General features: G+C 45.6%; 2 protein-coding genes and 1 long non-coding RNA gene across 3 annotated transcripts in view; 1 reads left to right on the top strand and 2 right to left on the bottom strand.

The window, feature by feature from the left end:
* Positions 1 to 495: 495 nt before the first annotated feature.
* On the bottom strand, positions 496 to 7,086 carry ALG2 (ALG2 alpha-1,3/1,6-mannosyltransferase). Its single transcript, XM_045468966.1, has 2 exons — positions 6,481 to 7,086; positions 496 to 3,281 (listed from the first exon to the last, which is right to left on the bottom strand). The coding sequence occupies exons 1-2, from the start codon at positions 7,084 to 7,086 to the stop codon at positions 2,379 to 2,381; spliced, it is 1,509 nt and encodes a 502-aa protein (XP_045324922.1). The 3' UTR covers positions 496 to 2,378.
* Positions 7,087 to 7,178: 92 nt separating this feature from the next.
* SEC61B (SEC61 translocon subunit beta) lies at positions 7,179 to 14,002 on the top strand. Its single transcript, XM_045468967.1, has 4 exons — positions 7,179 to 7,295; positions 7,491 to 7,588; positions 10,209 to 10,310; positions 13,719 to 14,002. Exons 1-4 carry the CDS (start codon positions 7,293 to 7,295, stop codon positions 13,804 to 13,806), a joined length of 291 nt encoding a protein of 96 aa, XP_045324923.1. The 5' UTR covers positions 7,179 to 7,292; the 3' UTR covers positions 13,807 to 14,002.
* LOC123593304 overlaps positions 7,666 to 23,625 on the bottom strand; it is a 536,358-nt gene continuing 520,398 nt past the window's right edge. The window contains exon 6 of the long non-coding RNA XR_006710246.1: positions 7,666 to 7,772. This is a non-coding gene — a long non-coding RNA (uncharacterized LOC123593304). The remainder of the gene's footprint in view (positions 7,773 to 23,625) is intronic.

Here is a 23,625-nt window from a genome sequence, read left to right on the forward strand (position 1 = left end):
CATGCCCAGCACACAGTGATTGCTAGAAGAATTACTATTGATAGGGTCCTGGACAACTCACTTCAGTGTGCCGTGCTTCTATTTTCCCTCACTCCAGCTTAGTTTTGGAAGCTGTGAATACGTCTTATGGGCAAAGCTCCATCTTAGGTCTAGGAGCCAGGAGCGAATCCATCAGGGGCTAGAAGCTCACGGCACGCAGAGTTCTGCATCCTTCACCCCCCATCTTTGGTCTTATTGTCACCTCCCGGGGTAGACAAGGAAGGGAAATGAAACTTAAGGCCCGTGAAGTCCTGTAGTCCATTTTGTTAGGATCTGCGTAAAAATGGCCAAATAGGCAAAAGTTGTAGTGCTCTGAAGGGGTAAACACCAGTTATCGATCAGAGCATGCATGACTCTGTCCTAAACTCAGTGGTCTGAGCCACCAGGCCTTTCTGCAAAGCCTGTGGTTCTTTGGAGGAACACGTGCACCAGGGCACAAAACACAAAACCCACAAAACGGGGATGACCAACTTTATTGGACTGTAAGCTTTCACAATGACAAAGAAAAGCAAACTCAACTTTTCATTCCACAAAAGACTTCATATATTTCACTCTCATTTTAGAGAACTCCTTTTTTGGTACAGTCATTTTATTGCATATTAAATATTAAAATATTCCTGTGATACAGACTAAGGTGATAAAACCTGAAAGTTCATTCTGTAAAGAACCCCCAAAGCGCAGCATGAACCCACATGGAACTTCTGCAGTTTTCAATATCCCCACATTACAAAATAGCTAACATTTATGTAGCCCATCCCACGTGCCAAGTACTGTTTTAAGTACTTTACATATATTATGGTAATCTATCATAACTACTCTGTGAAGAACATAGAATATTACAGCTGATGAAGAAGCCGAGGCACAAAAATTAAGTAATTTGCCCAAAGTCACTGACACAGGCTGTTAGGCTCTCAGGTCTGTGCTCTGAGAATTGATGAACGTGGAGCCTTTGGCTAGCAATCACTGCTCTTTTTTAAAAATGAATTTGGGGTGTCTGGGTGTCTCAGTCAGTTGAGTGTCTGTCTGACTCTAGACTTCGGCTCAGGTCATGATCTCACGGTTTGTGGGATTGAGCCCTGTGTCGGGCTCTGTGCTGACGATGCGGAGTCTGCTTGGGATTCTCTCTCTCCCTCTCTCTCTGCCCCTCCACGGCTCACATGCGCACATGCGCTCTCAAAATAAATAAACTAAAAAAAAATTGAATTAAGCTTTTGGGGTGCTTGACTGGATCAGTTGGTAGAACATGGGACTCTTGATCTTAGGGTTGTGAGTTCAGGCCCCACGTTAGGAGGGAATAAAAAAATAAATAAGTTTATCTGTAAAGATACGTTGAAAAGTGCTTTAATGTTTATTTGTCCTTAGACCAACAGCTAAGTAAGGAACTGTAAGACTGGTCAGTGCCACGAAAGGGCTAGGGTACATGGAAGGCAAACACCACGTGCAGGCTGGGAGGAGGGAGGAGGGTTAAGCCTCACAGCCATGGCACCTAAGGCAGGCCTTGAAGGATACAAAGCAATTGTGCCTTACACTTGGTAGGAGCTCACTTAACAAAACACCAACATTAACAAAGCTGAGGACTCTGAGGACATGAAGATGCCAACCATACGGAAGAGGCACACTCATGAGTGACACTGTCCCCTCACTTCAACATCTAGTTTACTCTAGTTTTGGACTTCAGACCTGGTTGTCTACGTTCCTAACAATACCACGCAGATCAAGAGGTCCAAATCTAATGTTATTTTCTTTTCCTATGATAAACATCTATTAATGTAATGTCTCAGTGTGCAAAAATATAATAAATCATCTTTGTAAAAAAGTACAGAACATTCTTGCTATGGATCCAGGCAAAAGGTATGACTAACAAAAATTTCCTAACGGAGGACAGTGAGGGCTCAGGTGCATTGATTTTGGGAACTACGGTGACCCTGTTTTCATTATGCTATGAACCCAAATTAATCGACTTTAATGATGACGTACTTAGACTATCAAAACCAAATAAGGCACACTATGACTCAAAATTCATAGGCAGAGCAACAAAAATCCAGAGAAAATATAATTAAAATACTCTGCTGAATGTAGAACTGTATCATTTTTATATCTTAGTCAATACTGGTAAGACGTGGAATAATCATAGCATAAAACATACCTTCTTTTTCTGAAAAAGTAGATGGGAAGGTGTGGTGTATAGGAAAGTGGCTCAGATTCAAGATTCAAGTATATTTTTCTTTTAATCTTGTCTGCAATAGATTCTAGGTTTCTTTCTTGGTTTCAAAAGTGAGTCTACAAGCTACAGAAAATGAAATTATGAATACAACATAAAGGCCTTTAAAAAATTCTGATTATACCAGCAGTTTGGCGACATACTGGTAGAGCTGTTCCGTAAAAGCTTCAGAGGAAAACTTTTCCTTCACCCTGGCTCTCCCGGCCAGTCCCATTGTGGCTTTTAAGGAAGGTTCATGGATGAACTTTTCCATTGCTTCTGAGAAGTGCACAGGGTCAGGCTCACACAGAAACCCTGTGACACCGTGGACGATGGACTCCAAGGGCCCACCCGAATTAACAGCAATGACTGGGCACTGCATGTACATGGCCTCCAAAGGGACGATGCCAAAGTGTTCATTGCTTGGTGTGTAAAGCACGCAGGTACAGCCGCAGAGGAGTGAGATTTTCTGTTTGTCTGAGAAAGACCGCAGGAAGGTCACATACTGTGCAAGGTCGGACTGCTGGACCATTTTCTTCAATTCCTGATAGTGTTCCACATTCTCCAGGACTCTTTCGTCATACCCACCTGCCATGATTAGGTGAACCTTGTCCCAATCTTGGGATGTCAATCTTCCACGCAGTTTTATGAGGGCTTCCAGCGCCAAAGTCAGATTTTTCTTCCTTTCGTATCTGTTGATGGAGAGGAACAGGAATTTCTTCCCCTTGGGGATGAGGTCATCAAGCTTTTCAGAAACAGCTGAGTCAAAGCTGGTGACATTCAGAGATGGGTAGAGGATATCAGGGTCTACGTGAGATAGGGACTTGAATGTTTCCTTGAAAATGGCAGCTGTAAACTGGCTGTTGACCAAGATGCAGTCTGCCATGCCTGTGGTATATTCCTCTATCCAGTCGATCGGAGCCCTGTATAAGCGTTTAAGCAACGAATCTCTCCTGGTGAGCAGCAGATCTGGGAAATGACAATAAAACAGGATCTTCTTACGCCGTCTGGCCAGCTTGAGCACTGGGATACAGGCAGACACCTAGCCAAAGCAAAAATCAACAGCAGATATAGACTGGTCAACTCAACTTCAACCAGTCAAAAGCATACCCATCCACCCTGCCTGCTAGTCTGTGGGCTCATCGTGGGCAAGGTCTGATTCTGCTTATGTTCCCCTAGACTCTCATCCACTACAATGGCTGGCGTATAGAAGGCTCACAGACACCTGCCGGCTGTGTGCTAAGTACTTAGAGCTGCAAATCCAAATGTTTCCTCTAGAACAGCACTGTTCGACAGAAGTAAAAATCTAGTAACCATACTACAAATTTTTTAAGGGTGAAATTTGAAGAATATCAAATTCTTATTATTCCAAAATGTAATCAATTATCATAAAAGACACTTTACATTTGACTTTTCCACATTAAACCTTTAAAATCAGATGTATATTTTACACTTACACCACATCTCAGTTCAGACTAGCCACACTTCAAGTGCTTAAGAGCCACATGTGTCTAGTGACTACCACAATGGACACAGCAGCTCTATCTAGTGTTTCTCCTCCTAAGGAACTAGATGAACTATACTAGTTTATAGTATAGGCTCTGGATTCAAGATTGCCAGCTGTGTGACCACGAGCAAGTAATCTACCTCTCTTTGTGCCTCAGTTTTCTCTTCTGTAACATGGCGACAGCTGCAGTTCCAAAAACCCTTGTACGGTTTTTGTGATTATTAAACGCACAGGTGCGTGTAAAATGCTTAAGAATTTAGCACACAGTATGTGCTCAATAAAAGTTAACCATAATCATTACTAAGCATGAACTATATGCTGGCATTCCTAGAGACCTTCCTGTTGGGTAATCTGTAGAAGTTACTTGATCTCTAGCTCACTTATCACCTGAAGAATACTGCGAGATTTATCCAAAGCTTCTTAGTTAGAAAGTAGCAGATATGGAACCAAATCCAGGTCTCCTACTTCCAAGCTGTTTTTTTTCCCCTATTCACTAGTCTCAGCTGCCTCATGGTTTTTTTTTTTTATTTTTTTAAATTAAATTTTAGGACGAAACAGATGATCTTGGGATGACTCTTCAGTTACTTAAAAAAATTTTTTTTAATGTTCATTTATTTTGACAGAGAGAGAGAGAGAGACAGAGCATGAGCGAGGGAGGGGCAGAGAGAGAGGGAGACACAGAATCCGAAACAGCTCCAGGCTCTGAGCTGTCAGCACAGAGCCCGACGCAGGGCTCGAACTCACAGACTGCAAGATCATGCCCTGAGCCGAAGTCGGATGCTCAACCGACTGAGCCACCCAGGCACCCCTCAGCTGCCTCATGCTTAATGACTAGTTACACATGCAGGATATTTGGAAATGTCCACATTTCTTAAAAAGAAACAGCTTCTATACAAGCAAGGATGACCAAAGTAATTCAGGAATAACAATTAAAGTAACACACAATTACAAATGTGAAACCTTTTCCACTTATCAGTTTGGCAAAGATTAAAATGGTTGATAACACCCAATGTGCACAAGAGCATGGAATAACAGGAATAACATGAACAGGAAGAACATGGAATAAAAGGAATAACACTGTGGGAGAGCAAAGTGACACGACCTCTTTGAAAGCTTAATTTGTCAATAGCTATTGATATTTAAAATAAACTCTTTGGGGGTACCTGGGTGGCTCAATCGGTTAAGTGTCTGACTTCATCTCAGGTCATGATCTCGAGGTTCACGGGTTCAAGCCCCATGTCAGGCTCTGTGCTGACAACTCAGACCCTGGAGCCTGCTTGGGATTCTGTCTCTCTCTCTCTGTCCCTCCCCCATTCTCTCTCTTGAAAATAAATAAACATTAAAACATTTTTTTTAAATAAAATAAAATAAACTCTTGGAGGGGCCCTTGGGTGGCTGAGTCTAATCACCCGACTTTGGAACTTCGGTTCAGGTCATGACCTCACAGTCTGTGGGTTCAAGCCCCACGTTGGGCTCTGTGTTGACAGCTCAGAGCCTGGAGCCCGCTTCAGGTTCTGGGTCTCCCTCTCTCTCTTCCCATCCCCTGCTCGTGTTCTGTCTCTCTCTCTCAAAAATAAATAAATATTTAAAAAATAATTAAAAAAAAACCCCTCTTGGACACCAACTTTGTTTCTAGGAATTTACTCAAAGGACATGTGGACAGAAGTACAAAGAAAAAGGATACAAGGATGCCCACTACAACACTGATCTATTTGCAAAAAACTGGTCACAATGAGTGTCCTTTAACAGAATAATGTATAACTTATAGTACTTTCAAACAAAAGCAGATTTTCCAGCAACCATTATGAAGCATGAAGTGAATCTCTAATATTGATATATACGGATCTCAAACAGAAATTTGGGATGAAAAAAAGGTTAAGTTATCATATAGTAGGTGTGCCACAATCCTCATTATTACAATTAAGATGCATCTGAGAACAGACACATATGCTAGAGCAGCCACAGGCAATTTCTGGAAGAATCCAGGAGAAACTGCTAACAGTGGCTACTTTTACGGAGTGGAACTGAGATGGGACATTTATACTATTTGAATTTTTGTTCTGAATAAACGTTACTTTCTAAAATAAATTGAGGGAAAAAAAAAAAAGATGAAAAGAAAAAGGCGTAGAGTCCAAAATAGCTAGAGCCCAGATCCAAGTAGACATTATGTATAAAGAACTCTGACTTCTCCCAAGCCTAACAGGGAGCCATGTTAAAGTTTTAACAGGGGCATGACATGCTTAGCTTGGTGTTTTTAACACTACACTGAGGACGAATGGGGTGGCTTGGCCTCAAAAGCTACAGGCAGTGGGATGCATGTGGCCTGGAAGTGTCAACAGAAATAATGCAAAGAGAGAAGACGTGCAAGTTACTCAGAAGTGAAAGGTGACTGAAGGCTGACTTCTAATGCTTCTGCTTCTTAAAGCAAGCCCCAAGGCCCATCTACTTCAGAATCGCCAATGATCCAGCGAAAATGCAGCTTTCTGGGCCCCACTTCAGGGCTCCAGGATGAAAGCTTCTGAGAAGGGGGCCCTGTGACAACGTGCAACTTTAATGTGGTCCACAGTAAAGTTCGAGAACTAGTCTCACTCCCAATTCTCATCTCTCCAGATCAGTTCGGATCTTTCCGAACCGCAGACCGGGAGAGCTCAGCAGATGCCATGCAGTGCGCCCTCCCTACTGGGAAAAGGAGGCGAGGCGGGGTCGGGCGTGGCCGAACTCACGGCCGCCTCACCTGGTCGCACACGACCACGTCGAACTCCTCGTCGCCGAGAAACAGCACGTACAGCGCCAGGAAGATCATGCGCACGTAGGAGCAGACGGCCGCGCCGCGGCCGCCCCAGCCCAGGCTGCGCGGGAGCCAGTCGCCCGCGCAGCGCACCTGCAGCTCGCGACTATCCGCGAAACTGTGGCCCGGGTCGTAGTGCGCGGTCCAGACCTTCACGCTACATCCGCGCGCCTGCAGCGCCAGCGCCGCGTCCAGTACCAGCCGCTCGGCGCCGCCCACGCCCAGGTCCGGGTGCAGGAACAGCACCGACGGATTGGGACCAGGGTCTTCGTCTCGGCCCCGCTCCTCCGCCATGGCCGGGACGTCGCGCCAGCGCCCCGCGCCCCTGCGGGCTTCCGCGCATGCTCCTCTCCGGCTCCCAGCGGGCCTCTGCGGGGCCGACCACGCCTCGCGGCGCCTGCGTCGGTTAGGCCACATCAGCGCAAATCTGCGGGCGCCCAGTGTCTGCCAGAGGGAATTTCTTGTCTGACCGTGTCTGTATCCTCCCTTTGGTAGGGATTGGACTCTATGGAGGGCGCTGCGATCCAAAGGAAGCAGGCGGAAGGTCTGCATTTCCCATGCAGCGACTGATCAAGTCTCCTGTAACAAAATTTATGCAGGCATGTGGTGGGACAACCCAGGCGTCCCTGGAGCCACCGAGGACCCTGCCGGGGGCCTGGGGGCGGGGTCTGAGCCAGCCTCTCCTGCCGCTGGGCCTTTGAGGTCTTCACCGATCCTTGGCTGTCAGTTTCTGCCTCCAACTCCTTCCAGTCTCCAGCATGGTATGGCGGCCCCGGTCTTCCCTCTTTGACTCCTCCTCTCCCTGGCGCCCCGTCTCTTGCTTTCTGCCTTGCCCTCCTCTCGTGGCAGCCTCGCTGTCCCCAGCCTGCCGTGCGGGTGCTGGTCTTGGCCGCCAGGGCCTGGGGTCTGGGGGCGTGCCGGCGGCGCTCACACTCTCGTATCGTCTCTCTCTGTAGCCTGGTCCGACTCCCAGTGGTACTAATGTGGGCTCGTCAGGGCGCTCTCCCAGCAAAGCGGTGGCTGCCCGGGCGGCCGGATCCACGGTCCGGCAGAGGTAAGGATTCCCGCGACCCTCTGGCTGTGGTGTCAGAGAGATGGGGCCCAAGAATTCGCTGGTCCGGAGGAGACCCCGGAATGAATCACCAGGGCAAAATGAGCCTCAGGCGACGTGGCTGTAGGTCTTTTGTGTCTCGAGAGGGAGGCAGTGTTTTCTTCCAATTGTTCAGTTTGGGACACCGCTGTTAAAAAGTAAAGTTAACACACGAGTTGGATCAGAGACAACTTTGAGAAAACTGATGTTATTAAACTGGTCTTTGGACCTGAGCTTTCCCGTCTCATTTTTATTTGGAGGTCCCATCACGCTCAGTCTAACAGGACTTGTCTGATAACAAAACTCAGTCTCCTTTTATCCTAGCTTCTGCCCCAGTTATATTTCCATTTACTTCCATATGGCACTGTTACTAAACACTTGTTTCCCAAAGCCAAAACTTCAGGGTGGTGTTGGATTTTTCTTATGCTCTGTCTCTATTTAGTCATTTGTGAGACCGAATGGGACACAGAAAGCTTCTCATCCGTCCTTTTCTTTTTTATTTTCACTGTTAGTTTAGCCCAACTTCTCTCCTCTAGACGTTTGCGTTTTCTACCAAAGTCTTGTCTCCAGATCACTTCCACTCCAATCTGTACTGCCCTCTGATTCTGTCACACATCTTCTTAGTTTCTGTCTCACTTCTTTTTGCTGAAATTTTAAGGGAAAATGGGTGGGGGTGGATACCAATGCTTTTGGTGTTTTTTTCAGCCTACTTGCCTCTTCTCCTCTTTTATGATCTAGCAGCAGTGAGCTTAGTCCAACAGGACTCACTAGACAGCCCCTTCACCCATTTCTATTTATTCTGCAAGACCAAGTTCAGGGGTTATTTCCTCTTGAGGCCTTTCCTGACTTGGAAAGCAGCAGTAGCTATGAGTCTTCTCTTTTGCTCCCAAAGCATTTTGTTCATGTGGTTATAGTAGCATTTATATTTTTGTATTCATCTGTTTTGTTACGCTTTTTCAGAAATGGCCCATCATCTCTGTCCTACTATAAGACCTGGCATAATAAATGATGAATGAATGAAGGAATATAGCCATCCTGTAGTCTTGGGATTTTTGAAGGAACCATAGGGCATAGGAAGTGGGAGGCAGTTACACTGTGACCAGAAAGGAAGGGTAAAATAGACCCCTAATAGAAATTTAAGGGATTAAAATGGGCTCTGTCAACTTCTACCTGGCTTTCCAGTGGAGAGATGGGTAGTGTTTTGAGTACATTTGGTATTTCCAGGTACCCTGATTATCAAGTCCTCTGCATTGTCCCATGTGCCAGTAGATATAAAAAATCTGTAAAGAGCCTAGACTGATTTCTTTGGATCTCCTGTAATTCCGGGAGACTTTGAGAATAAGCACTGCAGTTGTGAGGTTGTGGGAATAGTGGAAAGTGCGTGGGTCCTAGTCCTGGCTCAACTGATGACTTATCCTGTCCATACTAGATTTACTAACTAGTTCACGTTCCTTTTTATGAACAAGGAGGAAAATTTCAGGTAGCTACCCCACAGCTTAAACGATGTATATCCTTGTGTGTAAAGGCTGTTCCAATCCCTGCATGATTATGTTTGCTATTTACAATCAGCTTTCTCATCGAAACAACCGTACACATGGACTTCTAAGTCCCCAGGCTACCGTATAGCCTATAATCAATGTGTCTGCACTAGAGTCTGGGGTAAAGGCCATGGCAAGGTGAGAGTCTGGGGTAAAGGCCCCATGGCAAGGGGATTAGGAGCGGGGCTGGAAGGGCAGCGAGAAGAGATGGGGCAGCAGGGTTTTCACTTCTGGCTTTTCCCTGTGTACTCTGGTTGGTGGCAAAGTGCTAGTTGGCTACTTCTGTGTTCTAGGGCTGCCTGTACCACACAGCTCGTTTGCCAACCCTTGATCCCCTTGTGAGGGACGTTCTGGCTGGATGTTGTCTGCGGTTTTCATATCTTACCTCTCTGCCCAAGATCTATAGATAGTATATCCAAATAGAGAAAACGGATTACAAAATAATTTTTTCTAAACTGTATACTCCATTTTAGGACCTGGATTACAGTAAGAGCTTAATTGTTTTGGGTTTTTTTGTAGCAAGTACAGTAACTTAAAAACATTTTAAAGTAGTCCTTTTAAAATCTGATTATATGGATGCAGGGCTTTTAAGCAGAAGTTTATTACTTGACTTCACAAAAACACGTTTGAAGAGAAACTGAAGTGCATTGTCCAAATGAGGCACCCATGTTATGTGGGCAAGTGGATGGGCTCGAGTCAGAACTGGGTCCACTGCCTAGGTTGGCTGCTTGCTGGCTGTGTGGTCCTAGGCCCTTTACTTAACCTTTTATGAGCCTGTTTCCCTCATTTATAAAATAGAAATGGTGACTGCTTACTGGGGTTGTTGTATTCCTTGGGATATGGCAGTACCCAGTCCTTAGTGGTTATCCTGATAATGGAGTAAAAGCAAGAATTTGGGGGGTTCAAGGGAAGAGAAGTTTTTGTTTTTTTGTGTGGTTTTTTTTGTTGTTTGTTTGGTCTTTAACAACGTAGTGGTCGCAAATGTTATAATGCTGGTGTAAGGGCATCAGAGAAGTAGCCGTTTGTAATATTTCTTTTCTTTCCAGAAAAAATGCTAGCTGTGGAACAAGGAGTGCGGGTCGCACGACCTCAGCAGGCACAGGGGGCATGTGGCGATTCTACACTGAAGACTCCCCTGGGCTCAAGGTGTAAGTCTTGGGAGCCGACCTTGCATTTCTGTCCAGTGTCGCACGGCTGTCGGCAGCGCTGTCTCTGCCACCAGCGGGGTTTGCTTTGATGAGATTTACAGTGCACAACAGCTGCATTCGTGCCAGGCGGGCTGGGTTTGGTTTGTCTGTGTATCAGTCAGTCAGCTTAGGGCCTGGAATAACATCTCTCCTTGGATTGAGTGGCAGCAAGGGAGAATCTTCACGTGGCTGTGTCAGAAGAAATGAATGGGAACAGAGAGAGCTGGAGGGAGAGCTGCTTAATGAGGTGAAATTGCTCTTCATTTGGTGTTCTTGTCCCACCCTGAGTAATAGGAGTGACCGCTTGAATTGGCGTCGGGTGAGTTTGCAAAGCTCTCCTGGAGGAACAGGCTGATACTGTTACAGCCTAATGGGAGTTTCTCCGTCAGGCTGTGTTACCAGACGTTCTTTGGCCTCCTTGCGTTTGCCGGGCGGTGAGTAGACCCTGGAGGGTGAACATGTCACTTTCTGAGTTCGTAGGTCCGGCAGTGCTCATTAGGTGATGGGAAGTGGGCGTCCAGGGTCCCTAGGCCTCGCTCACCTTGCAGTTTCTGGTACTGTGTGCCAGAGCTGATCCGCAGGTCTCTGAGTGTGAGGCTCCAGAACACCACTGCTTACAGCTGTTTCCTCCCTTACACCCGGCAGCTGAGGAACTGGAATACTGATGCGCTCGTTTGCTCACAGAGGCACTTACAAGTCAAAGACAGCAGGAGCTGGAACTACATCTTTTTTTTTTCCCCTCACTTACTTATTTATTTATTTTTATTATAATTTATTGTTACATTGGCTTCCATACAACGCCCAGTGCTCATCACCCGCTTTTCGCTCTCCCCCACCCCCATAAACTCTCAGTTTGTTCTCACTATTTAAGAGTCTCTTATGCTTTGCCTCCCTCCCTCCCTGTTTGTAACTTTTTTTTTCCCCTTCCCCTCCCCATCGTCTTCTGGTAAGTTTCTCAAGATCTACATATGAGTGAGAACATACGGTGTCTGTCCTTAACTTATTTCACTTAGCATAATACCCCCCAGTTCCATCCACGTTGCTGCAAACGGCCAGATTTCATTCTTTCTCATTGCCAAGTAGTATTCCATTCGATATATAAACCACATCTTCTTTATCCATTCATCCGCTGATGGACATTTAGGCTTTTTCCATAATTTGGCTACTGTTGAAAGCGCTGCTATAAACATTGGGGTACAAGTGCCCCTATGCATCAGCACTCCTGCATCCTTTGGATAAATTCCCAGTAGTGCTATTGCTGGTCATAGGGTAGTTCTATTTTTAATGTTTTGAGGAGCCTCCACACTGTGTTCCAGAGCGTCTGCACCAGTTTGCACTCCCAGCAGCAGGGCAGGAGCTGCAATACACCTTCTGACTGTGCAGTCCCGTGCTCTTTCCACGTGGCTTGTCTGCTAGAAAAAGACAAAATTACATTTACTTGGATTAGCTTAATTAACTTGACTAGTAACTTGACTTGGATTGCAAACGTAGTTGAGGAAGACTTCCTAAGTTCCTTGGAATTCTTGAGATTTGGTTTTACTTGATTTTTTACTGTTGTCGTAAAGATTTGTAAGGTGAGAACGTATTTAGCAAATAATTCTTGGGGTTGGGATGTGTGAGTTGGTATTAAAAACCTTTTGGTCTTTGTTCGAGGTAATCTTTGTGAGTATCTCAGAGAGAAATTTTGAAGCCTCTTGCTCTTCATGGTATCCAGAGGACTTAATTGTATACCCTTGTCAAGAAGGTGGTAAAACCTCTTCGTGGGCGTCTGGCTTGTGCTTGCTCTGGGCTTTGTGTTGTTGAACCGCCAGGCTTGCTTGCTGCTGCTTAGTGCTTGAGTCCTCCCAGGATAGAAGCTGTTCCTTGAAGTGTCATAAACCACAGTTTCATCCTCAGGAGGAGAGCGATATTTTTGATGAAAGGACGCAGATGGGAATTTATATCCACAGATTCACATCTTGGGTCTTGTTGCTGGTTCTTAGGAGTTCAGAATTGTTTTCAGGCTGATAATAATTGCATTTCCCGGAGCTTACTGTAAGCCTGCATTGTGTTCGTATTAATTTATTTAACACCTCAACAACCCTACGCGAGAGGTGCTGGGATTATCCCCATTTTACAGATGAGGAAAACGAGGCTCGGAGAAGGTAAGTAACAGGGCCATGGTCACAGCTCATGAGTGACAGAGTTGGGTCCCAGACTCCAGCTCTCTGGGAGCTGCGCTCTCAGCTTTATGCTCTGTGTCTGGCGTTGCTCTAACATTGCACCAAAGTAGAGGGTATGATCAAGTGTAACTCGATGAAGATTGCTTCCCATGTATTTTTAAATTTGTTTATTTCAGTAATTGTACAGATTTTGGAAGAACGGAATAGTGTAGCAAGGACTTTGATCTCTGTGTTGTTTATCGGCCACTGATGGACTCTTACTCCACTGCTCCACTGGATTACTCCACTCACTGCCTTCACGATAAAGATTTCTGGGGTCTTTTCCAATATCCACTCCCCAGTTGTATCTGGGAGGTGAAGAACATCTTAACGGGGTGGGGAGGGGGCTCATTTCACCAGCCAGCATTCACAGGTTGTGTGAGATGAAAGAAACCCACGTACTAATTCTCAACTTGAAAAACTCATTTGATTAGAGAAGCGTTGATGGGTAGAATCTGTTTCCTTCTTATAATAAACTCCTAAATTGAACTAGATGGGAACCTTAAAGAGTAAGATGAGCACTATGTATGGAATTAGGAAACCTGAGCTCAAATCTCTTCCTTCCTATTCTGGCTGTGTGCTGTTACGCAAGTAATAATTAGTCTCTGAACATCAGTTTTCCTTATTTATAAAATGAGATTAATATTTGTTCTGGGTCATGAGTTTTGTTGATCAAGTGGAATTATATATTTGAAAACACCTTGTAACTTAGAATGTGATATGTGTCTTTTTATGCCTGATACATTCTAGTTAGACAATGAAGGTTGTCTTTAAATAAATATTAACTTGAAATAACAGTTTGGTAATTGGGTTATTTGCACATAGAGAGTTTGGGAAATTTTTCTTCCTACTTTTTATTATGGAAAATATCAAGTACGTGAAATTACAGACTTGTGTCTCCAAGACATCAAATCATTTTATTTATGTATCTTTTAGTATGTTTACTAAAAGATAAGGATTTTTCCTTTCTAAGTAAGCATCATGCCATTTCCACACCCTCAAAATATCCATAATAATAATTTGGGGGAATATTACTAAATGTTGTAAATGATATTCTTGCATGAATCTCAGGTATGCCCCCTGCTTTTTCCCTAGGCAATCTTTAGTGTTACAGATAAAATAATGTATTAGTACTAAAAGTAAGCCTGCCTTCTCTTCTTATTTCCAGTGGCCCTGTTCCAGTATTGGTTATGAGTCTTCTGTTCATCGCTTCTGTATTTATGTTGCACATTTGGGGCAAGTACACTCGTTCATAGATTCGGCTACATCCATCTGTCTGTCATCTGAAGAAGAAGGAAAGAAACCCAACATATCTTGGACCAAAAGCATAGTGATTTTCTGTTTGTGAGAAGGAAATATACTGTAAGCTTATTGTTTTACAGGGAACTTAACAAGAATTGGTTTTAAGGAATCAATTTTTTTCTATGGCTAATAAACTTTTTAATTAATTTATACCAAGTCTCGTTGCTGATCCCTGACTACCAGGGCCCTTAGTCTCTCCAGATTTACAGGTGAATATGCAGAAAACATGTCTTGGGGAGATTGTTTTCTTTGTTGGATTCACAGTTCCTTATATGACTATGTAGTCACTCAAATCCAAGATACTGTAACTGGCCTTGGCTTGTTTTCTTCCAAGTATTTCTGTCCTGGTGATTGTCATTTTGTGTGTGCTGTGATTGTTAACGAGTGTGCCTGTGACTCCCATCAGGCAGATCTGTGTTCAGAGGCAGCTGGTACCCAAGGGAACAGCCATAGGGATCATAAATCAGATATCTTGGATAAAATGGTTCCTCATTCTGTTCTTTGTCTCTAAAACTGTAGATAATATTTTTGCCTCTTCTCTCTCTCAGTTCTTAATTCTGTGAGTGTAGACCCGAGATGTCCATTTATTTATCACTGGTTGCTAAATCTGTTTTGAAAGAATTTATTTGGTACATTAGATTTATCAAAACAAAATTTGTTTCATTTTGAAAATTAAAGACCTTAATAATCAGTGAGATACCAGCATTTCTAAACTGAGTTGATACAATTCCAACCCAAAATAAAAAAGTTTGAAGTTTCACTTAGCTTATATTGTCTTTCTAGGAAAAGCATTCAGTTTCTCGTAGACCCTAGGAAATACCAAGAATAGCTCACAGTGCATATTCCAGGAGTCTAGGACTCTAAGCCAGAATTTCTAAAGAGTGAGAGATCCATATGAAATGCCCTAGTTGTTCTGTACAATCAGAAAATGGAGAGGTGGTGTATTAGTTTAAAAAATAGCTGATTTTAAAAACCTCTTTCTCAAGTCTGTTTAAGAAAAACTTCTTAGAACATTTAAGCAGTTTCCCGAGTTTCTTAAGTCCTGGCTATAAAGTTATTTAGGTCCAGAGTATCAAGTTTAAATGAAGGAAAAAGTATGTATCTTGTAAAAAGATTTCCTAAGGCAGTAGATGGGTGAGCGAGCTCTTGTAAATCCAAACAAATGGCAAATTATTGGGGGAAAAGGAGGAAAAACTGGTTCCTTTGCATCCTGGCTGCTGCTTATTGCATGAAAATGCAGTAGCTATCTTCATGTTGAAATTCAGGAGACAAAGTCAATTTTCATTTGGAAGAAACGAAAGATTATGTTACCCGTAATGGATTTTTTTCCCTGATATTCAGGTTGATGGTTCCAGTAACAGCTAAAAGTTATGCATTTCATTTGCAAAAGAAATCTGTTCCTCTCTCCAGAGGGTCTCTTTTTCTCTGGGGGGAGAAGCTGAAGTCACTTGGAGGAGCTGTTCGGCTGTGGGGGGGGCACGTTCTCTTCGCTGCAAGATGCTGCCCGTTAGCCCTGTCTGCCTCAGTGATCTCCAGTGGACTGGTGGCCGAAAGTCACGGAATTTTCTGAGCTAGTGATTTGTAAGAAAATACTAGTTGTCAGTGGCAGAGCAGGGAGATATTTCTTTCAGCAGAAGGAAAATTGGTGGTTGGGCATAAAAATGTACGACATCTATTACGTTCTGTAGCTGCTTTTGGCTCTGATGATACAATGCTAATACCATAGCTGAGAATTTCAGTGTGCAAGCTGTTCCTTTCTCTTTACTTTTTCATTTTGAAAAACTAGGGTCAAGTACACATACTGTGAAATGTACCATCTTCACCATTTTTCAGCGTGTAGGTCAGTGGCGGTAGGCACATTTCACACGCAACCATTGCCACCGTCCATCTATAGGATTCTTTTGCATCTTGCAAAACTGAAACTCTAAACCTACAAATAAAAACTCCCCTCTCCTCTTCTCCCGTCAGCCCTTGGCAACCACCATTCTACTTTCTGTCTCTGAATTTCATTCTCTACCTCACAGGAGTGGGATCATATAGCATTTTGTCCTTTTGTGATGGCCTATTCAACTTAGCATAAGGTCTTCAAGATTCCTCAGTGTTGTAGCAGAATTGCGTACTCAGGATTGCCTTTGTCAGCCTTTTTAAGGCTGAATGATACTCCCATTTGTATGTATATACCACCTTTTGTGTTCCTTTCTTTCAAAATAGAGATTTCTAGGCTGTTGTTTCTTGAGCCGTAGGGGACTGTAAGCTATTCATAGTTCTGAAAGTCTAACAAATCAGATCTTTTTCTGCGTTATGCTTACCTTGACCCAAGGAATTCTCAAACCCCCTTCACTATTGGCTAGAATTCTAGCCACTTCCAAGTGGACAGAAGCCAGCACGGAATTAGTACGCTCGTGGTGTATGGGCAGTGGTGCCAGGGATTGAAAAATTGTCACTGCCTTTCAGGAAATCCATACTGTATGGTCACTTGTCCAACAGAAGAAAACCAGAGAGCCGGCATCCCCTAGCTGGAGAGACTAAGAATTCACTGCGTCCTCCCAGTGTTTAATAGAAGAGCCTGGGGCCTGGAGGCAAGATTGTACCACGAGTTCATAGAGCAGAGGCCAGAGACCAGGCTTCCCGATTCCAGACCAGGGCTCCTCCTCAGAACCGCATCGTGACCCTATTTTGGGCCTGTGCATAAGTCAGCGACCTCTTCCTAGAGGCTAGGCTCTGGGACTAGATAAACAGCGGTGGGCTTTGGAGTTACTGGGCAATGTTGGTCGAAGGGGGAGGAGTAAAGCCAGCAAGGTTAGCCAGTAGAAGTAAAATGAATAAGTCACTAAATTTGGGAGAAAGTCAGCAGGTTCATAAGACTTCATGGGGAGACAATCGGGAGAAGCGGCCAACCGAAGGGCATGTTTGCATTCTCGGGACCACAGATGGTAGGTGAGCCAAGCACACAGCGAGACTGACTGAAGAGGGCTCAGGTAAAGGCTGCGCTGCCCAAATCCGATTCCTAGCAACTAGCCCCCTTTCCCGAGCCAGAGACATTACAATAAAGTAAAATGTGCAAATTAACTGAATAGTCTGAGACTGGTTATACACAGTCTATATGGCTCCATTTTGGGGCAAGGTCTAGAATTCTGTATCTCAAAACAAAGGACATGAGGGGAAGAACTTGACACACGAGTGGGTTAAACTGGTCCTGCAAACAGGCTTGTCTTTCTTCGCATTGACTCTGGCCAGAGGCAGAGTAGATAATAGATCCTGTAGGGCAGCTTGTTCTAGAACCCCTCTAAACTGGTTTGGGTGGTAGAACTGAAGTGGTTCTCAAATGTTGGCATGTGTCAGAATCGCCTGGAAGGAGTCTGCTCCTGCCGCGTGGCAGACCTGTCTGGCAGCAGCCTGGGAGTCCCGGTGTGGGCTCAGGGTGGGCCCAGGCCTGTCACCGACACAAGAGTGTTATTTTTGTTCCCCTTTCTTGGCTTTGAAGCTTCAGCCACGGTACCACTTGCTTTGTGATCTGCACTGTGCTGGGAAATTCACCCTGCCTTGTGGGATTTTGCATTTTGTATGTTTGCCGCGGGGCGGTGTGCGTGGTCAGCTGGCTGCCGCGAGGCCCTGCAAGGCCCAGAGTCCCGATTGCCCCTTCTTCAGTTCCCTCACTCTCTGTCATAGCAGCACCTCTTTTTACAGACGTGCTGCATGAATGCACAGAACAGGCCCTTGTCAGACTTCCTTTTGCAGGAGGCTCACTGCACTGGAACCTGCAGCTGGCTCCAGGAGGCAGTACCACTGAAACGTGATGATCTCACTGGGCGAGGATTTCCTGCTGGGTGGGCCATCAGATACGGATACCGGCGTGGCATCCTGTTCTCCCAGCCCTGAGGTGTGATCGGCAAGGAGCTTCGGCACTGTGCTCCTCGGCCCGCACCTGCCTGGCTGTGGGAGAGCTGCCGAATCTCCCCCTGGGGTACGCCTGTGTGGCACACACCAGGGAGCCGTGAAACATTTGTGTTCATGCCATGTGCATCCTTGGCACTGCTTGTTGGTGGGCTTTGTAGGAAACCACAAGTAAATTTTGGTAAGTGGGTGTTAATTCTCACCAACCTCTGATGCTGCCTCAGGCTTGGTAGTCTGACCCAGCTCACTGCTCCTCCTCCTCCTCTTCCTCCTTCCCCTCACCCTCCTCCTTCTTTTCCTTTTCTTCTTTCTCCTTTTCCTCCCCGATCCTCCTCCCCTTGCTCTCTTCTGTTCTACACAACTCAGATTCCTGGGCTATCGCGTGCAAAGAAACAACAATCCTCCAGTGGAAGTTATTAAAAAATAATTCTGATTTTCACCTATACTTTTGCAAGTTGTGAGTTGAATTGTGTCCCCCCCAATGTATATGTTGAAGTCCTTGCCCTTAGCACCTCAGAATGTGACCTTATATGGAAACAAGGTCTTTACAGAGGTAGTCAAGTTCAACTGAGGCCATCAGCATAGGCCCTAATCCCATATGACTTAGTCCTTTTAAGACGGGGAGATTTGGACACACACAGCCATGCAGGAAGAATGCCGTGCGAACTTGAAGACATCCATCAACAGGAACAAGCCAAAGGCAGGCCTGGACCAGCCCTTTCCCTCAAAGCCTTTAGAAGAAGCAAACCTGCCAGCCCCTGGATTTTGCACTTCCAGCCTCCAGGACCGTGAGACCCTCCGTTTCTGTTGTTTAAGCCTCCCCACCTTGTGCTATTTTGCATGGCAACGCTAGCAAACTAATACACAAGGACACTGAAGGGGAAGCCAATCCATAGCTCAGCCATGCTTTTAACCACCCCCCCTTCTTGTCTTCCTAGTCCTGTGACACCTGTAGCAGCTAGGGAGCCCCCCTCCCCACCCATGAGGGAGGAAGGTGGTGCCCCAAACCTGGAGCACAACCGTTTTGGGTCACCAGCAGTGATGATGTCCCCCAGTGTCAACAAAAACCTGGCCTCTGTTTATGCACAAGGCGAGCACTATTTCCATCCAGCTTATTCAGTCTGGAGACTTGCTCATCTCATGATGAACTGAGAAAACCTAGTGTTCTGACTCAAGAGACCAAGTAGGAAAACTTGATTGGTGACAAATTCTTGGGAGGGAATTCGGTAGTGAGCAGATCTTGTTTAGGTGAGTGGATGACATTCCTACAACCAGCAATAAAGCCCGGACCAGTGGAGGCCTTAGCACTGCCAGCTGGGATTTGGTGATATGCAAACCAGCTCGGGATCTAGATTCCAGTTTTCACTTATGCATAGTCTCCTTGCATTGCTGCAATGAGTTCCACTTGGTCATTGGGATGAGAAGACTTAGCACAGCAGGCCAGACCCTGCTATTTTCAGAAAGGTCTGTTTGCAAAGTTGGCCCTTGACCAGGGGTCTGGAAACTTGGCATTTGAGCCGTTCCCTAACTCGTAAGGCTGACAATGTGGTTTAGCCTGGACACCAGCTTTCCTTCCCAGAGTCTAGAATTTTTGGTAGTTGCCAGGCAGAAGATGCCTATGAACCCCCTTCCAATAAAGTCCTTGGCACTGAGTTTTTAATGGGTCTCCCAGACAGAAGCATTGCACACATTCCTGCATCCTTCACTGCTAGAGAAAGGAACATGCTAGACGTGACCTTTGCAGGAGGGACAGAGTATAGGAAGCCTGTGCATGAATTTCTCTAGACTACACCTGTGTCTTTTTCCTCTGATGACCCTATAGTGTATCCTTTCACCGTAATAAACCTTAGCCGTGAGTACGACTATATGCTGAATCCTGCAAGTCATTCTAGAAACTGTGCAAACATGTGGGTGGTCTTGGGGACCCCTGAAACAGTCTGATGTATTATTTTTTAATGCGCTGTTGGACTATGTTTGCTAATATCAATATTCTTCAGTTCAGCTCTCATTTGTCAAGCTTTTCCTTCACACACACTATTCTAGACACACTGGCAGACAGCAACTTCTTTGATCTTTGGAGGTACCCACGACGATTCATCTTACAGGTGAGGAAACCGAGGCCCACAGAGATGGCGTGCCTCACCCAAAATCACGGAGCGACCGACCACGTAGCAGAGCTGGGAAGCCAGGCGGCTGCCTCTGCGTTAGGGTGATGAACTGTCCTAGTATCCCTTCCACCGAGGGGTTTCCTGGGACATGGCACTTTGAGAACTAAAGTTGGGGTGGTCCAGGGCAAACCAGGACAGGTGGTCACCCTGCTTCAAGTCTACCGCTGTTTTATCTTTATCTGACGGGAGACTTCTATTTTCCTGAAGGAGGTGGGCATACTTAGCCCTGTATTGGAAGAGCAGACACGTGGCCTCTCGAGAACAATTTCCAAATTCCTTTCCCTAGTGCCAAACACGGGCCCTCACAACCTGCTTTGCTGTGTCTGCTCCTTCCTCTTCCCCACCAAGCCTCCCTCCACCCCTCGCCCCTGCTCTGCTCACCACATTTTTCGGCATTACTGGTTTTAATTTCCTTTACAATCCCCTTTGCAAAAACTTCTTTCCTGATTTAATTACTATTTCTCTTAATTCAATTTCATTCTCTTGATTGTCATGAAACTCCTGGCGTTGTTTCTCCAAAGAATTTAACGGCGAGAGCCTCCGCTCAGAGATTAATTGTCATCATTTCGCCCTCAAACACAGGCACTTTCTTCTTTCTCTTCAATTATCTCCTGGAGAAAGGAAAGTGGTCACTCTTCTTTTCGGGGCTTCTCTGAGAACAAACACTGCTGGGGGCTGCCTTTTGAGAGAGCGAGAGAAAGCAAAGTCTCTTACATTTTTCTTCCACCTTCTACTGACTCTAATCTCATGATCGGAAAGCAGAGAACCCCAGGCCCCATGGCTCTGGCCATGAACAGTTTGGGGGTTCCGGGGGGAGGCAGCCCAGACTTAAGGAACGATGGCCCTCTGCCAGGAAGGGTTTGGGACAGTGAGGAAAGGGAATGGGGGCCAACTCTGGCCTTGAACAGCCCTCCCAGCTAGAGTCTCTCAGAGGAATGTCATGTAGCTCAAAGGAACAGAAACACCATGGGCTAGAATTTCCCTTCTCTGGACTGTCCCTCTCAGGACACCAAGGCCCCGGTGCCCTGTGCCTCTCACTGTTTCCTTAGGTTCTCAGTACAGCAGCCCATTGACCTTGCAGAGACACCCCCAGCCCTCAAACTCTATTTTTGCCCGCTCTGTTACCCCTGAATCTCCTCTGTCTTTGTGTGCAAATCTTGAAAAACAGTTGCTAGAGGAGGCTGGACTATTCCAGGTGGGGTGACTTCCAGTGGGTCCAGTCGCTACAACTCCTGCCCCTGTGGGTAGAGCCCCCTGAGAGGTAGAAAGTGCTGGCTCTGGGGGGTCAGACCAGCATCTGAGCCTCACCCAGCCTGGCACCTAGCCGCTGTGTGATCTCGGTGCTCAGCTACCCCGAGCCTCGGGTCCCTTGTCCACAAATATTTGGACATCACACCATGTAAAAGGGGCCTAGGCCTGCCTTATCTTTTAGGGCAGGGTTAAATGAAAGAATTCAAGCAAAGCATTCAGTACGGCACCTGGCACGTAATAAGCCTCCAATACAAGTAGTAACGTTCACAGTGAGAAGCATTTGGTCATATGTTGTAGGATTCCCAACTTTTAGAACTGGAAAGAAAGTTTGAATTCCAGTTCAAATCTCCAATCTGAATCTAAAGTCCTGTCTTCAGTCTCTGACTCTGCTTGGATACCTCCTGTGATGGGGAGCTCGCTGCTCTTTGAGAATCCCTGCCTTCTTCGGGCCATTCTGCAGATGCCAAGTAGGAGCTGTATTTACAAGTCTGATGTGTTTCAACTGCTTTCCACTTGCAGGGAACGAGATGCCCTTCCCTATCCAACAATAACGCAGGCGGCCAGAGGACAGGACCAAATGATTGCTTGGAGGATAATTTAGCAAATAACTCAATCACATCCTCACAGGTGATGGTTCCAGACTCCAGACTCTCCCCTTAGCTGGTTCCTGGGACTCTTGTCCAGCTGAAGAAGACGTTTGGGACTGAAGGAGGAGCACAGCTTGTCCAGACACATTTTATAGACAAGGTCTCAAAGATCCCCAAGGAATCTTAGAAATCACCCTTTCCTTGGATTCACAAGCGCTCATAAATGATACGACCTATTCCTGGTTATTCATGCTCATTAAATGGCAGAATAAAGAGCATAGAGCCCACAAGGGGCCCCATACCTATTACTCCGGACCGCTTGGCTGCATTTATGATGAGAAGGCTCAGGGGTGTTTAATATAAGCTACCCGATTTGTCTAATAAAATCCTTCCAGGTCTGATGTTACCAGCTTCATGTCACACACTCTTGTGCTATTGGGACAGACCAGAATGTATTTTAAATTCCCATTGTGTCTATTTAATTTTTGTTTAAAGGAAATGATTTTCGCAGTGTAAGGCGGGTTTTCTCATGTAAATATACCTATATACCTATGCATCAAGACACCCAGGAGATGATTTAAGAGGAGCACAATATAGGAAGGAAGGAGCCACAACGCACTCACGGCTCGTTTAATTGTAGATCCATACTGTTCTCCTAAGACTTAGGATTTCTGCAACAGTGGATTTGCATTGTTATGTAGCATATATATTTTTTCAAGTTTATTTACTTATTTTAATTTTTTTTTTCAACGTTTATTCATTTTTGGGACAGAGAGAGACAGAGCATGAACGGGGGAGGGGCAGAGAGAGAGGGAGACACAGAATCGGAAACAGGCTCCAGGCTCTGAGCCGTCAGTCCAGAGCCTGACGCGGGGCTCGAACTCCCGGACCGCGAGATCGTGACCTGGCTGAAGTCGGACGCTTAACCGACTGCGCCACCCAGGCGCCCCTATTTACTTATTTTGAGAGACAGAGAGAGAGGGAGAAAGAGAATCCCAAGCAGGCTCTGCACTCTCATTGCAGAGCCCGATGCGGGGCTTGAACTCACGCACCCGGAGATTGTGACCTGAGCCGAAGCCAGACGCTTAACTGACTGAACCACTCAGGTGCCCCTGTAGCATATGTTTATATAAAGCTGAATTTCTTCTCCTTGAACACTTAATAGATTTAACCTTATTTTAATGATATAGTTTGTATAGGCTCCTAGAAGGTTTGGATTGGGCCTTAGAATTTAATTTGGCCAATCCTTGCTGTTACAGATGAAAAAACTGAGGCCCAGAGGGGTTAAAGGATTTGCCTGCAATCACACTTGTAGGAAGCCTAGATTTCAAACATTCCAGTGGAGTGCTCTTTCTACATTAACACGAATCCCTTACTGTATGGATAATTATCTGACTCTCACGTACATACCCACACGGGAGGGAGGTGACATGTACCCATAAGGATGTTTACGACCAGGGCATCTGGCTGCACTGTGTGTCAGCACTGACCGCCAGGATTCACATGGCCACCCGGTGTTTCCGTGGCTGTCCTCTTGCCCCGCTCCCTGCGCCTCTTGAATCCCAGGCATAGCTGCGGTGGAATAAAAAAAGTGGACAAACCCTGAATTAGAACAGCTGGCCTTCGAGCCAGCTGTCACTTCACCTCTCTGGCCTTCATGTGGAAAATGGAGCTACTTCCTCCTGTGACCCCCATGTCCCCATGCTAACTGCAGTATCTGTCACACGGGATGGAAGCAGTATTGGTCTAAAACTCACCCCATGTGTAGTGAGATGAGCCTCTTTAGCAGTCTCTCTGGTATAAAAGGGCGATACTACTGCCTCCTTGTCCTCTGGCTCTGAGATCCTGTTTATGTTGAATTAATCTGGCAGGT

The sequence above is a fragment of the Leopardus geoffroyi genome, chromosome D4 (assembly GCF_018350155.1).
Source record: "Leopardus geoffroyi isolate Oge1 chromosome D4, O.geoffroyi_Oge1_pat1.0, whole genome shotgun sequence".
In the NCBI taxonomy this organism is placed as follows: Eukaryota; Metazoa; Chordata; class Mammalia; order Carnivora; family Felidae; genus Leopardus; species Leopardus geoffroyi.

Coding starts and splice junctions, on each gene's coding strand:
- ALG2 (XM_045468966.1), bottom strand. CDS start 7,086: ATGCAGACCTTCCGCCTGCTTCCTTTGGATCGCAGCGCCCTCCATAGA. Junction 3,282..6,480: donor ACGTGGTCGTGTGCGACCAG/GTGAGGCGGCCG, acceptor TGCTTTGGCTAG/GTGTCTGCCTGTATCCCAGT.
- SEC61B (XM_045468967.1), top strand. Junction 7,589..10,208: donor GGATCCACGGTCCGGCAGAG/GTAAGGATTCCC, acceptor TTTTCTTTCCAG/AAAAAATGCTAGCTGTGGAA. Junction 10,311..13,718: donor GACTCCCCTGGGCTCAAGGT/GTAAGTCTTGGG, acceptor TCTTATTTCCAG/TGGCCCTGTTCCAGTATTGG.